Source organism: Panulirus ornatus, chromosome 18 (genome assembly GCF_036320965.1).
Source record: "Panulirus ornatus isolate Po-2019 chromosome 18, ASM3632096v1, whole genome shotgun sequence".
Classification (NCBI taxonomy): Eukaryota; Metazoa; Arthropoda; class Malacostraca; order Decapoda; family Palinuridae; genus Panulirus; species Panulirus ornatus.
The window spans coordinates 29,527,771-29,544,252 of NC_092241.1; the positions used below are offsets into that span (position 1 = coordinate 29,527,771).

General features: G+C 42.7%; 1 protein-coding gene across 1 annotated transcript in view; it reads left to right on the forward strand.

Annotated features, from left to right (window-relative positions):
• The window catches only part of LOC139754899 (paired box protein Pax-2a-like), an 87,167-nt gene that overhangs the window by 19,944 nt on the left and 50,741 nt on the right, over nt 1–16,482 (forward strand). Inside the window, exon 2 of the mRNA XM_071672726.1 lies at nt 15,402–15,777. Coding sequence (XP_071528827.1) covers nt 15,678–15,777 — 100 coding nt within the window. The 5' untranslated portion in view covers nt 15,402–15,677. The remainder of the gene's footprint in view (nt 1–15,401; nt 15,778–16,482) is intronic.

Below are 16,482 nucleotides of genomic sequence, written 5' to 3' on the forward strand. Positions count from 1 at the left end.
AGCTTGACTTTGATTTGGAAACCAGTCATCGTGGCTGATGCGATTTTTATGTGAAGTAAGAATTCATCTCGGTTTCGTTATGTTCACATGATTACTAACATGTGTTTTAACGTTACGACGTCAAGTGACGTCCATCGGGGAACTCCTGAATGTACATTCCTTCGCTGTTTTCAAATTACAGGTAACCTTTCCCTCTACGTAACGCTGTTGTGCAAAGCCACAGGAACAACGAGCCTCATCCCTCGCTTACTACACTCCTCTGTTCTTCCTCCCTCTCTCTCTCTCTGCCAAGCCGTTTCTACACCCGTCTTACGTCTACCTCCGCCTCCCTCCCAAGGTACATATAGCTTGTCCCATTTATTCCGTTCTCCTTACACGGTGCTCAACACTTCTTTTATAGCTTCCGATCCTTACATGTGCATCACTGCCCTCCAGCGGATGTCTCATTTCCCCAAAAGTGCGATTCTCTTCCGGCAGCGATGATTTATAGCGAAAGTTACAAAGGAGTTGTAAGAACGTTCGTGCAACCTGAGGACAAGATCACTAGATACAGTTTCATGACCCAAGTCTTTACCTGTCTCATCCAGATTCCTAAACAAATATTTCAGAGATAACTCTCTACCATTCTAAGGGGCCGACCGGTAGGACGGGAAGATATTTTGATGTGAACTCACAGATAATTGATATGCGTTAAAGCAGAACACCAGGTAAGGAAACGCAGCCCCGAGCTCTAGACCAACCAGGCAAGGGACATGAGGTAGTACATCAAATTCCCTCATTCCGGTACGTTGATCTCTCTCTCTCTCTCTCTCTCTCTCTCTCTCTCTCTCTCTCTCTCTCTCTCTCTCTCTCTCTCTCTCTCTCTCTCTCTCTCTCTAGCCCCTTATAGAATGGACGAGAGCAAGCTTTATAAAAGGCTCATACGTGATGACTATGAGAGATACATGAGGTAAGACTAATTTCTGCAATTTTTCCCTGATCCCTGTCACCTTTTATCCTACGTGGCCATGACTGGGGCATGCTGTTGCCCCTAGACATTGCAGCTACTGTGATAATCAATCATACAAACCCTGAATCACCTTTATAGGGCCCGTGCAGCTTCATGGATGGTCCAACCAGAAGCACAATAATAATAAACTGCCTTGGAGCGTGATTATGCGCACGTTATGTATATTGACGGTAATACAACGTCGCAGAAGGCGACAGAAGGTGAATATTCATTCGCGGTGTAGCCAAGTGGACATGGAGGCCGTTAACACCTCAATACACGTCCGCCTATAGGTATTAACCAGCCTCATCCACTACGTGCATTCATTCCTACCCGCTCCACTGATCTCCCTCTCTTCACACCCTTCTGAAGACGATTTGGTGGATTCGAACTGAGAAGTTTAGACGACTCATGGAGGTATCTTATTCTGCCCACAAAGTCATGCAGAACGATATATTATGCAATTTGAAAGATTCAGAAAGAAACTGATAAAAAGTTATCTGGTCATTTTAATATGTTTACAAGAAGAGCTGCTACCAACACACACAAACACACACACACATTTGAATATATATATATATATATATATATATATATATATATATATATATATATATATATATATATATATATTTCATCGAGGATGTAAGGCATGTGTACGTGTAGGAAGAGAGGAAAGTGATTGGTTCTCAGTGAATGTAGGTTTGCGGCAGGGGTGTGTGATGTCTCCATGGTTGTTTAATTTGTTTATGGATGGGGTTGTTAGGGAGGTAAATGCAAGAGTTTTGGAAAGAGGGGCATGTATGAAGTCTGTTGGGGATGAGAGAGCTTGGGAAGTGAGTCAGTTGCTGTTCGCTGATGATACAGCGCTGGTGGCTGATTCATGTGAGAAACTGCAGAAGCTGGTGACTGAGTTCGGTAAAGTGTGTGGAAGAAGAAAGTTAAGAGTAAATGTGAATAAGAGCAAGGTTATTAGGTACAGTAGGGTTGAGGGTCAAGTCAATTGGGAGGTGAGTTTGAATGGAGAAAAACTGGAGGAAGTGAAGTGTTTTAGATATCTGGGAGTGGATCTGGCAGCGGATGGAACCATGGAAGCGGAAGTGGATCATAGGGTGGGGGAGGGGGCGAAAATTCTGGGGGCCTTGAAGAATGTGTGGAAGTCGAAAACATTATCTCGGAAAGCAAAAATGGGTATGTTTGAAGGAATAGTGGTTCCAACAATGTTGTATGGTTGCGAGGCGTGGGCTATGGATAGAGTTGTGCGCAGGAGGATGGATGTGCTGGAAATGAGATGTTTGAGGACAATGTGTGGTGTGAGGCGGTTTGATCGAGTGAGTAACGTAAGGGTAAGAGAGATGTGTGGAAATAAAAAGAGCGTGGTTGAGAGAGCAGAAGAGGGTGTTTTGAAGTGGTTTGGGCACATGGAGAGAATGAGTGAGGAAAGATTGACCAAGAGGATATATGTGTCGGAGGTGGAGGGAACGAGGAGAAGAGGGAGACCAAATTGGAGGTGGAAAGATGGAGTGAAAAAGATTTTGTGTGATCGGGGCCTGAACATGCAGGAGGGTGAAAGGAGGGCAAGGAATAGAGTGAATTGGAGCGATGTGGTATACCGGGGTTGACGTGCTGTCAGTGGATCGAATCAAGGCATGTGAAGCGTCTGGGGTAAACCATGGAAAGCTGTGTAGGTATGTATATTTGCGTGTGTGGACGTATGTATATACATGTGTATGGGGGGGGTTGGGCCATTTCTTTCGTCTGTTTCCTTGCGCTACCTCGCAAACGCGGGAGACAGCGACAAAGTATAATAATGATAATAATATATATATATATATATATATATATATATATATATATATATATATATATATATATATATATAGATAGATAGATAGATAGATAGATAGATAGATGATAGATAAACAGGCATGGTGACGTCACACATCCATGCCACAGACCGACCATCACTCAGAACCACTCACTCTCCTCTCTATAGAAGCTGGTGACTGGGTTTGGGAGTCTGTATGAAAGGAAGAAGTTGAGATTAAATGTGAATAAAAGGAAGGTTATTAGGTTTGACCGGGTTGAGGGAGGGGGTAGTTAGGGGTGTGATTTTTAAATGAAGATAGAATGGAGGAAGTGAAGCGTTTAAGATATCTGGGAGTGGACATGTTAGTGAATGGAACCACGGGAACGAAAGGATGAGGAAGGTAAGCTTCTGGGATCACTGAAGAATGTGTGGAGAAAGAGGCCGTTGTCTAGGAGGGCAAAAATGGGTGTGGTTGAAGGTATAGTAGTCGCAACAATGGTATATGGATGCGAGGCATAGGCTGTAGATAAAAACGAGGGTGGATGTGCTGAAAATGAATGGTTTGAGGACAATATGAGGTGTGGTGAGGTGGTTAGAACGTGTAAGTAATAAAAGGGTAAGAAAAAGATACGGTAATAAAAAGAATGCGGTTGGCAGAAGGTGACGGTAACAATAATAATGTTGAAGCTTCTTCGATTACTGACGGATGAGGTCAAGATTATGGCAGGAGAGAGATAAAAGGACTAATGTTTTTAGTGTCTGTTGATCGGTGGTATATGAGGTTTCGACGATCTCTCTCATGCTCTTTTCTGCATCTTCTCCAATAGTCACTATGAGAAAGAAAAGACCAGACGAGGGTGAGTTTGGGTAGAATAAAAGTTATGATGTTTTATTTTCGAGTCTGGGTGTAGGAAGTCAAAGAGTATTGAGTCTATAAAGAATATAGACACGATAAATGGAGGATTCGATGATGAAGTTCATGTGTCTCTTCCAGCCTATCCTATCGTCAAAAATGACGCCAAGAAGTTTACTGGACTGAACAACCTGGAGGAGGAGGATGGAGCCTAGTGAAAATAAAGAGGTGGAACATGGCTGGAGGCAAGACTTATGTGCATACGGTTGCTTGATGTTGACGTGAATGACAGATGTGAAGCTCTGGAGATTGATCAGGCTGTTCTGAGGGCTATACAGTCACGAGGAGTGTTATCAACGCTGCCACTAATGGTATGGTCACCAGCCTACTTCCAGCGAGATGATGCATCGATTAGGACATCGCTGACGAGGATGGGCAGTTTCCCTAGCTAGGTGACTATAGGTTAGGAACTTGAAGGAAAAGAAAGTCTTTTCGAAGAGTACAACCTGAGGCTTCGATAGAAAGACTGCGAACCTTAAGATATGGCTTTTCATTGCTCTAAGTTGATGTCCATTGAATTTATGTTGTTCTCCAGTGGTCAAGTCATGGAAAGCCATTGAGAACTTGTGTCTTCCTAGGGTGCGGTGCATAAAGATTACGAAGTTTACGAGGAAATGATCGGTGGGGGAAGTCTTCATTATACCAAGCTGTTGAAAGTCTATGGAACTTGAAATATCTGTTTAAGCTCAATCAGATACAAAACGGTGTAAGCTGGGGATTAAAGTTTGGAAATGGGTCGTAACTCACTGGGATATTGTGGGTTTGTTGATTTAGCAACTTGGGAGGCATATAGTCCTCTAATCCCTTGGAAATTGTGACAAGGAAGAACATTAATGATGCAGCAGAAGAACTGGCTAGCTCAGGGTGAACATCTTGTACAACTTTATAAGTAAGCTAATGGATGTAGCAGAGACCTTTATCTTGACCTCTAATTCTTGGCATGACTGAAGGCATGTTGTAGTTGGGAATTAGGCTAGGAGGCAAGGGCTGTCAAATATGAAGAGTCTCAGAGAGATGGTGGCGAAGCAATCGTTAAATTATTGAGCTTTTTCTTCCCTGGAAAAAGTGATTTACGCAGAGATAGGAAGATGTCTCTTTGCTTAAACCGCTTAACTCTTATTTTATGCCACAGGTTAGAAGCTGACTGTTTCAGTAGTCTTATGTGGTAAATAGAATTTTAAGTGGTGGGTATTTCGCTTAATTGCTTTCTAAAGAGGGCTTTCTATATATAGGTGTAGTTTTGGTAGAAGACCCTATCTTGCTGCATTAGTCTCTCATTGTGTCGTCCCATCCAGGGCACGTCAGGTGGGTGTGGTCTTCTAGATTTCACAGGAAACAACCGATGGCGGGTCTTGTGATGATGCTCACGTAATTATTCCGTTCAGTGTTAACGTCATTTACACTTGTCACTTCAGTCAGGAGTTATGTAACAATCCACTGTTCAGAGTGACGCATTGGTGTATTTGTAACCGACCTGTATGTTTGGACAAGTGGCACCAGATTTAAGGCCGTCATGGTGACGAGAATCGGGTAAATCTATACTTGTGTACAACTGCTGGTGGATGACATCTGTTGCAGTGGTCGGTGCTGGCCAGCCATATCGGTTGAACTAAGTACATGAAGTGTTCTGACTGTTTGGAGAAAGCCTACAGTTTGTAATGTATTTGTCTGTCCTTGTAGGTTCACGGTGAGGATTTCACTGTTATTTTCTCTCGACGCAAACTTCTTCGTACATGGAATCTGACTCTGAGGTAATATGAGGTGTTGATGGTGTATGTTCTTTAGTGGGATACCGGGCGGAGTTAAATGATGGAGCCAGTTTTTCCTGTGTGGATGCCATTAATGTGTACGTCTCTATATTGTCTCCACACCTCAGATCCTCAACACTTAAGGCAAACGGACAGAGCTCAGTACGACAGACTAGCACAGCACCCCAACCACACCCACTCGTGCATCACTGATGAAATAGCTCATACTCTTCCATATAGCACGTCTCATAAACAACCTGCAAGCCTCTGTGACGGCAACAACACTTGCCTTAACTTTGTTAACCTTAGAGACGAGCTGTTCCATACTGTTTAAATGAGCGACGTGGCACTCAATAAGAGTAGTATTGGTAGTCCAAACCGCATAGTCTATGGATTCAGAGTGTTTATAAGGCTTGATGATGGTAGGTTTCTCCGGTTATTATAAGGCTTGATGATGGTAGGTTTCTCCGGTTATTATACAGAAGAGATGAATTTCATGGCCTCTTGAACATGATGTCCTTGCCTGTGAATCAAGCCATGCGGTAAACTCACATATTTCAGTCTCACAAGATCGTTGTTATTCGGACAACCGTTCCTTTGCTTCTGTCAGTGTTGGACTTCTTCATGAGAAAATCACAGGTGACGCATATTTATGGACTCCCATGGTGTATCAGTTAGCGTTCTCGACCGTGACGCATTCACGGGCCGCCCAGGGTCAAGTGCAATAGGTTCGAATCCTGGATGCGGCAGTCGGTCCACAGTCAACCCAGCTGTTCTTCCACCCCTAAGGGTTGGTCGATAAAGTGGGTACCTGGCTCAGGCTAGGGTACATATAATGGGATGTCTTTAATTAGGGTATCAGCTGCACGTGCCGTATCAGCTAAAAGAAAAAAAAAAAAAAATATATATATATATATATATATATATATATATATATATATATATATATATATACACTAGATAAGACTCTTGTGGTCCGAGTGTCTGCTACCCCTGTCCATTGCCACTATTGACGTGCCCTGTCCACCTCTGCTTTCAGTCGTCAGATTATACTGAATAGATCACGAATATATATTATCTTAAAGATAGATAATGTCTTCTTGTATGCACAGGAATGTCTGATGATGTATCAAGGGTTGGGAAAGGGTCAACAGGCTGACCCCAGGTTGCAGTAAAACGCCAGGCACGTCCTGTTCCCATGATGGCTGGGGTCGAGGTGTTTATGTGTGTGTGTGTGTGTGTGTGTGTGTGTGTGTGTGTGAGCACATCATTTTATGCTAATGAGTGATTATATGTTTATATGTCTTGTTTTCTATGACTTCCAGGCTCCTTTTGTGTGTTTGTATCTATTTCCCATTTAATCTTCCTGGAGGCTTGTAAGAAAAAAAAAAGGCTATTCATTCATTTCTATTTTGATGGTAGAGGGAGCAGGGGTTACAATGATATATGATTAGGGCTTGTCAGCTGCGGACACGAAACATGATAAGTGAACGTGATTGAAGATAATATGGTGGGTTTAGAGAATGGAAAGAAGACAGAATGAATGATTAAGTGAAAATAAGAAGGGGAGAAGGGTTGTGTGAAATTAAGCATGAAAGTAGAAAAGTGTAAGAATATAAAATCAATGATGATAGAACGTAGACTGAGACTTGGAGAAATCTATGAAACCTGACTCTGATGTCTAATCAAGGAATAAGAAATTAAATCCGAAGTTAATCAGGGTTGAGACTCGCACACTTACACGTCATGGTCCTCACTACCACCGCTGCTTTCTCGTGGTTCCTGACTGCTCCAACGCTTCATGATATTCCCAGACAGCTTCACCACACGACCCTCGACTTACTGACCTAACGACACGCTTACACCTGTGGAAGTGATGAACGTGTCATTCTTTGATTCTTGATCATCTCTCGAACGTCAGGTAATCAGGCGATGTCGCCAGTTTAGCGATGTCGTCTTCAGGAGAGGCTTGAGATCAAGGCTGCCAAGCTCAAACAAACATATGTGCGGCGTTGATATGATTTTCATTGACTTTGAAATACTCTCGGGCTAATTTTGAGCAAAGACTAGCGAGGGTGATGAACTCCGGCATTACAGTGTTAAAAGATTCAGTGTCTGCGCTGAAACTGATATGAATTTTTGCCCCCGAGAGTTCGTGTGTGAGAACCTTGTCATGTCGGCCTGTGATGAATGCAGCACGAGGTCTGTAATCATGTCTAAAGCATTCAGAAAACATCTCTTTATGACTGGGTGTGTCTGGTTAGGTAAGTGGTGCCGTCACCGCCTTCTCTTTTAGAGCACTCCCCGCACACAATATAATCTTCGGAAGTTAAATATGGGAGTGTTAATGACACGTAATGTCTTGACGGGGTTTTACAAGAGTTACCTCTGCCTTCTCCTTCTTACTCATGATTTAAGTCCAGTTTCTAAATGCTAATTCCCCCTCCAGGACTGCCGTATAGAGAGAAGATTAACGATCACTTAAAAGAAAAAGGTTGGGGATATAGAAGGTTTGCCCGTTTGCCGTAGAACAGCTTGGATGCAACAGGCACATCATCTTGTGTCCGATGCTCGTCATGCACTAACGATATAACCTATCAGAGCGATGATGACATATAACGTTCTAATTCAACATAGCACAGATGCTACACAGGAGGTGGATACACCATACCCCTTGACCATCCCTGTGTGTCTGTGTCTCCTCCTCCTGCAGCCTCCCATCTGTTAATGGTTGCGTCACGCGCAGCCACTTACACCACCACAACCACTATTTAACGCCCATATACAGCGTACAGCAGAGACTTGGTAACAGGGATCACCCATAACCTTTGCCCTCGGCTGCTTATATCCCATTTTGGCCGTTGCCCGTGAAGAACATAATGAACGAAAAATGTTCATCTGGTAGCGACGGGGATGAGAGAGTAAGGGATATCTGTCTATATTTTGCCAAATGCTCTGAAAGATTTGTATTTCTTATTCGTAAAGCAATTTGATTTTGTCTGTTGCTAAACATCTTCAGAACGATTTATTTATTTATTTTTTACGTTGGAAGCTCCAACCACGACAAAAAGTCCACATCATGGCCCGGCCTTAATTGAAATATAAAGAGGTTAATGAATGGGAAATGAAGAGAGAAGGGAAAGTACTTAAAGATTTTGGAAGACGTAGGAAACCTGTCTTTTGAAGTGTTCTTTCAAAATGTTGAGGCAGATATGAGAGGGTAGAGAGTAACATAGCTTCGAGGTGTAAAGAAAGAAACAGTTATCAAAACGACCCACCCTTGAGTTGCCAGAGGCTACCATTAATCATGTGACGCAGCAGCTTGCCGAGCACTGGGTGGTCTGGCTAGTGGTGGGAGCACGCAAGCATCCAGCTCTCAGGAGCAAAAACCAAAGAAATACCTATAGAAAAGGGAAAGTGAACTAATATTGCGGTGTAGGACAAGCGGATCAAGTTTTTTAGTTAGCCTTGGAGACTTCATCGGTCGGACCAGTTTCGACTCAAGTTTATCAAGCAAGGATGCAGAGGTAGAACCACCACAGATGTAAGAGCAGTACTCCATACAATCCTTTGTATAGACGGAACAACTGTTCAAAAGAATAGAAATTTCGACATGTAAACACGATCCCGGTATCTTAGTGGGAGACATAGCTATTTCCATGATGTGGATGTCACAGAATACCAAGAATGTTCATTGAGTCATGGTGAGGAATTACAGAACCGTCAAAGGAGATAGGAAAGTTGTGTGGAATATTTGATATGCAGGTTGGTAGAAACTGGGTCTTAGAGACATCAAACTTAACCAGATTTCGTCTACCCCACTGAGATACCATGTCCGAGTTTATTGAAGTTGTGTCGAGACGAGATGCAGATCGAGTGAGAGATAAGGAGCAGAATTAAAGGATGTGGAGGAATTCTGTGTTGAGTCGTGCTGAGTAATTTGATTCTCCTTCTGTTAATGTTCCCTACTCGCCAAAAGTCCCGAAGACCATCTTCATCCGCGTCAAAACTTGGGTTAAAAGTAGTTCTATAACATATAGGGATGAGCTTATCACCAAAGCGACTGCAACAAAAAAGGGACACGTAGGTATGTTTTGTAGAATATCGGCTGATGTATGTGTGCAACGAATACATACGCAAGTTTTCGTAACTTTAGAAAGGAGAAAAAGAGCATTTCTAGCTAGATTTGGACGTCATGGTTCGAGCAGTCAAACACTGCTAATACCGCTTGTTTTTATGACATTTTCATCGTATCGTTTCATTTCTAATTTTTTATTCCTTTGTTTTGCTATATAACTCACATCACTGCTTGTGATTTTCCATACAAAGATGATATGTGAATTTCAAACATAGCAAGCTATCAAGGCTGCTCTCCTAACCTTCCGGATTTTGTATCTCTGACACACAGACACACACACACACACACACACACAGAGGAAGATTTTTTTTATTAGATTCTTGGACACCTGACTTGGGTTTTGCGATCAATAGGGTTTTCATGACCTTTGAATGGTCATCTGTTTTAAATTTTACCTCTCAATAGGGTTTTCATGACCTGTTTTAAATTTTACCTCACGTTCTTATATAACTCTCCCCACAGTTGATGGTAAAATCATAAGTTGGTAATAAAATCATAAAGTTGGTAATGTACGTATCTTCTCCCGCCTAAAAAAAAAATTGTATTGTTAGAAGCAAATTCTTTGTTGCCTTCAAAGTACCCAACTGTAAGCTCGCATAAATCCAGCATGTGGTTCCTGAGCAAATCAACACAATCGCTGTCATCAACACACTCACTAGCACACATATTCCAACCATCTGCATACCTGACCCACCAACACAAACACTGTCGCTAATTCGACCAGTGAGTTATGAATGAAAGAAGGATGTAGAAAAAGAAAAATTTTATTGGAATCTCTCTCTCTCTCTCTCTCTCTCTCTCTCTCTCTCTCTGGTAATTATATATATATATATATATATATATATATATATATATATATATATATATATATATATATATATATATATATATATATATCTTTCTTTCTTTCATACTATTCGCCATTTCCCGCGTTAGCGACGTAGAGTTAAGAACAGAGGACTGGGCATTTGAGGGGATATCCTCATCTGGCCCCCTTCTCTGTTACTTCTTTGGAAAAAAAAAAAAAAAAAAGAGGGGAGGATTTCCAGCCCCCCGCTCCCTTCCCTTTTAGTCGCCTTCTACGACACGCAGGGAATACGTGAGAAGAATTCAAATATATATATATATATATATATATATATATATATATATATATATATATATATATATATATATATATATATATAAGGGAAAGAGGTATTGCTGCCTGAAAGAGGCTACAAACGCGAGTGCAAAACCACCTCTGGCGAGGCCTACATCAGTGGGAGTACAGTCCCGTCAAAGAACATCTCACCCGAAAGTTGTCTATATTTTTCCTTCTACTTGAAGTATCGCAGCCTTGGGATGAACGAGCCTTTAGAAACGTCCGGGATAACACAAAGATTCATTCATAGAAGTTAGTCATGGGATGATTAAAGATTAGTGAACAGATATTGGCGAAAAAAAAAAGAATAACGAAAAGGCTGTAAAATGAAATAGTTGAAGCTGCAAATTGATAAGTGCTTCCAGTTCTTTGTAAAAGGGACGTAAGCCGTGAGCCACTAATGCAACTTACATACCCTCGCTGGATAGCCATACGAGGCATTGTAAATGGAAACTGGTTACTGTCTCGTCGTCCGTAGGTGATACAATTAGCCTTTAAATAATAAGGCTTTGCATAGGTGGCAACACAAGTGTAGTGGCACAACAGCTGCCTGACCATCTCCCAGGCATGTGATTTTGCACCGTCTGGCCACGTATACCTCTTTCATCAGGTTAGTGTGATCAGAAAAATACCTGGATTCAGTCAATGTTTCCTAGCACTATATTGCTGCCACCGTCTAATATTCATTACTTATGATGGGGAGCTAAAATGTGTTCTGTTCTACGGTGATGCAAGGACGACGACCCGAGTTCTGGCAGACAGAAGGGAATTGGTTTCCCTCAACACGCCTAGGGCCATACACGCAGTGAGTGTACACCCCGCCTAATACCATAAACATAGAGTGGTATGTGGTTTTGATATTATCCTTAACACCTGAATAATGTGGTCTTAGAATATTCTTAGCACCTGAATAATGTGGTCTTAGAATATTCTTAACACCAGGGTAATGTGGTCTTAGAATATTCTTAACACCAGGGTAATGTGGTCTTAGAATATTCTTAACACCAGGGTAATGTTTGTGGTCTTAGAATATTGCTAACACCTGAGTAATGTGGTCTTAGAATATTCTTAACACCTCAATAATGTGGTCTTAGAATATTCTTAACACCTGAGTAATATGGTCTTAGAATATTCCTAACACCTGAGTAATGTGGTCTTAAGAGTATCCTTAACACGACCAGAGGATGTCACGTGAGGATGACGACTCCAGTGACCCCGGTAGTTGACAGACCTTAAACCCAGACAACGAATCAGCCAGCCAACCAATCAACCATGCGACTCACTTACCATTTGAGTATGACGCCTACGCTGGAAGCTAATGGAAGACTGAACGCTACCACAAGACCAACACCCTAACAAGATGATGGAGAACGAGAAAATAAGCGAGGATGAAGAGACGTTAGTGCGAAAACGGAGAAGATGAATGGAGTGAGGGATATTTCAGAGAGATTCACCACCGAATGGCGCGTCAGTGGGCCTGGTACGAATCAGTACAACTGGCCGGGCCGTGATTAGAGTTAGCGTGTGATACAATCTTTCTTTTTTCTAATTCTATCATCAACTTATAATCGACAGCCATTAACATCTTCATGTCTTATCAGAATGATCAGGGAACGTCATCGTATCTTAATTGAGTGTATCACCTACACCTTAACATACCCTCGGAGGACTCGCATTATTTAATCCAACGTTTAATCCTTGGCGATGACACTAATCGAGTCTAGCCCTATAATCTGCGGCCTACATGACCATTAGATTAATACCTTCGAAACACGTAACGAGTTCGAAGATTCTTTTCTGGATCGCCACTGTAGATTGTACGTGGGTTGGCGCACATGAGTGATCACTGTGGCTGATCAAGGAACCCAGTCATTATCTCCATCGCAGTTCCAACCAAACTGAAATAAAACTGCCATTTATATGTGCATTTAGTATGTACCTCTCTCTCTCTCTCTCTCTCTCTCTCTCTCTCTCTCTCTCTCTCTCTCTCTCTCTCTCTCTCTCTCTCTCTCTCTCTCTCTCTCTCTCTCTCTCCTCAGCCACTCGACCAGGAGGTATCTTACCGATACTACCAATTACGACCCACTTAGCCATCGGGAGCGTCAGCTACGACTGCGCGCAGGGAATGAGCGCTTCAGTGGCTGTCAACTTTCGCCTTGTCCACACGTGGGCCGCTGGCTTTTAGTTCACAAAAAAGAAAATATTTTCATGTCATACATGACACTTGACAACACTTAATACACACGACTCGTTCTTCGTTACCCTAGATTCCCCTGGCGTGAGAGCCACGCACTAGCCCAGCATTTTGCCAAAATCTTGTCGTAAGTGCTCGTAAGAATCCTTCCTCCCACTCTCTGTAAATGTATATATCAATGTATGTGTAGTATTTTGAGTATGTATTCATTTGAGTGTGTATTTTGCATTTTCTTGTCAATGTTGTTTTATCAGTGGGTGTGGCTGTATACGTTTATGTATGCATTCATATATGTATGTATGGAAAGGATCACAATTTTGCGCGTGATCAAGATTTTCCTACGAGTCCACGGGGAAAATGAAACACGATAAGTGTTTCCCCATGGACTTCATAGGAATATGTGTGTATGTATTGAATATTCATACAAGACTACATAAAAGATTATAATGAAACCTGAGGTGAACATTAGCATGTGTTTCAATGCAATTTCGTTCTGTCTCTCATTATTTACCGAGACGTCTTTCACGTTCTTGATTATTACAAAAATCACAAGAATTAGAACGAAGGAAAATGTGTTGTTTTCGATTCCCCCACGATTTAGCTCTGCCTACGATATATGCGTCCGTCGCCAGTCGAGTGATGCACCAATTATGCTGGATGACGTCAAGCAGACCTGTGGGCTGTATAGAGGCTGGTGATGGCTTCCTGTATGGTATGGATGGTAACGCCTGGTATTCAGAACATCCCCAGTAAGGAAGGACCTGTTGTTAAGTCCACCTCAGATGCAGGAAAGCTCCCAGACGCGGAAGAGAGTTGTGGACGACGAGAGGGTACCCAGATGAGGTGCGACATGTGAATACTAATGGAAGTTTGATGATTTCATCCTCACCTGGGATGATCATGATGTAGGTGCTGGTGGGGCCACTCAAGGGGCCATTGCTCTCCTGTTAGATTCGTTCGTATGTTTTTGTGTATGACGCTTTGTGTGTGTGTGTGTGTGTGTGTGTGTTTGTTGCTCTGTGCTAAGCCTTGTGTGTGTGTGTGTATGTGTGTTTGGGAGCATTGTCGCCAATGTTTCGAGAAACGGAGACCATAGCATGCTATTTATATCACAAAATTTTAAACTAAGTAGAGAAATGAAAATTGTTCTCTTAAAAAGTAACTTTGTCACTCATAGTCAGCTTTGTAATTGTCATATCTATCGTTCCTTATTAACTCGCTCCTCACGTCATTGAAAAAAACGTCAGTAACTTTTCCCTTGATTTTTTCTGGACAAATCCTCATTATATTCGTGGTATATAGTGGTGTTCCAAGACTTCTGGTAGATTAACGCAGGACCCGTGGTGTCTGAAAGCCTTACTTCGCCGATATTCAGCCATTCGGTTTCAATGCATCACAGAGTTGGGCGAGTCCTCAGGCCTCAGTGACCAGAGAATGTATATTACTCATTTCTTCAAGAGCCATACGTGCACTGAGGACCCATTTGGTCTCAGAATGACATTTCAGGGTAATTTGATTGTCGGTTCTGGAAAATGACGTTGTCTGTCTGCTTTAATGACGACCCTGGCAGTCGCCGGGACTAAATCCGAAAGAACCAACCATCCATCATCTCTTCTGGTGACTGTCCGACGTGTTTGGCTAAAGGACGAATGTGGTACTGGGCTTCCTCTTTCCCGTATTGTGCTACAGCCGTGGACACTCAAAGGGTAACCGGTTCTGCCAAACCAATATGACCTACATGTGTAAATTACCTGGATGTGTCTTTTAACTGTGAGTCAAAACGAAAAGGAAGGAATCATAACCCTTACTACTTTCAATTATTTTTGGTATTTCATACATGATAACCTACAGAAGGTTTAGGTCCCATGTGCAGGGTAGAGAAAATGCATGTGTTATTGTCTTCCAGGGGAAGTCAGTAAGTGAGGCATCTGGCTGGTGTGAAGAAATAAGGATCTGAAATTAGAACAGTATTAAAGTTAAATGAGTAAAGTAGAGATAAGAGGCAGCAGTAGAAGCAAGAATGCAGGAGTGGAGGCTAAACAGCGCCAGAGATGGTAGAAAATATGCAGCGAGAGGGAGAAACGTGAACCAGGAGTGGCCGTGGGTTTAGACGGGTAGAAAACCACCTCACTGTGAGTGCTATAACTTGTCCCCACCACCAGAAATATAACAGTGACGGCACCAGCTCTTGAGTCATGTGCGATGGTCATTCATTCTCTGTGAACGCCAGGTTGATAAATCCGATCGATGTAAGCGGTGTATATCCACGGAAAATGAATAATTAATGGATTTCATGAAATTATGAAACTCCCAGTGAATATATGTATGCGTTAAATTGAACTCCCTTTTTTTTTCAAGGGTGAATGTAAGGCGGTTCCGGGTGAGCTGAGCTGTAGACCTTGAAGGCTGCTCCTCGTCTGATATTACTCCCACGGTAATTAATATGGATGCACATGTTCCTTGCAGGTGTTGAGTGCAACGCTGACGGAGGTCCTGTTATTCTACCGCCGTCAGAGAGCCGTTTACTCTGCCAAGGACCCCTTTTCGGGGTCATCTACCTGCGTCAGCACCGCGGCAGGTGAACCAACTCCGTCACTACCACCAGCCACTGTGGGTCTGTGGCTGCCTTCCTGACCGGCCCCTCACCCAGCAGTGTCCGGAGTGCCAGGTGTGGAGGGCTCCTCACCTCCGCCCTCACCCACTGTTGTTCCTGTTGTAACCGTGGCAGAAGAAGCGCTCTTCATGATTACCATGGATATTCCGCCTCCTCCCGCCCCCCACCAAGTGGTACACACGCAGACCATCATGCAGCAGCCCAGCCCAGAGGACGCTAAGAAGAAACGTGAGTATTCAGACCCCAGTCATTCGTCTCACTGTTCAGTCTTTGTGCACTAGTAACCACGCTCTTACCCTGTGGTTTTCTGACTGCTGGTGTATTCATATAAGTGTGCGTCCTCAGAGAGATAATGCAGTTCAAGAGAATGGGATTCATATTGAATATGCTTATGCTTTATCAGCATCAGCCTTAACTCTAGCGCTTAAAGAGCCTAACATTGGTTAGGACTGGACACAAACTCTGACATGTATAGTTCAATAGATTTCTAAATGCCAGGACCTTTATTTGTCCACGGCAAATCTCTGTTGTATGCCGGTTCTGTTTTACGCACATACGATTTCTTATTTCCCCTGTGACCGTATGGATGTTCATACAAGACGATGCACTATTTTTCTCTGACCAGCTGAGTACACGTAACATTTGATGGTGATGTGTGGCTCCGATAAAAGACAGTTGTGATAACACTTTGGGCCCCCATCTCTGGCCTCGCCGCAATGGCTCAGGTGGTAGTTTTAATGAAGGTGCTAGTCCTGACATTTGTGGCTTGGCTTTGACTTTTCATCATTTGATTATCAAACAAATCACTTTACTTAGTCTAACTTGACGAATGTTACTTACACACGCTGGAAATCAAATCCAACTTGCTGGCTCTAACCTGTATTTGACCAAACTGGTTCCTGGCGCGTAACCTTGCTTGTCATAGTAATAAAT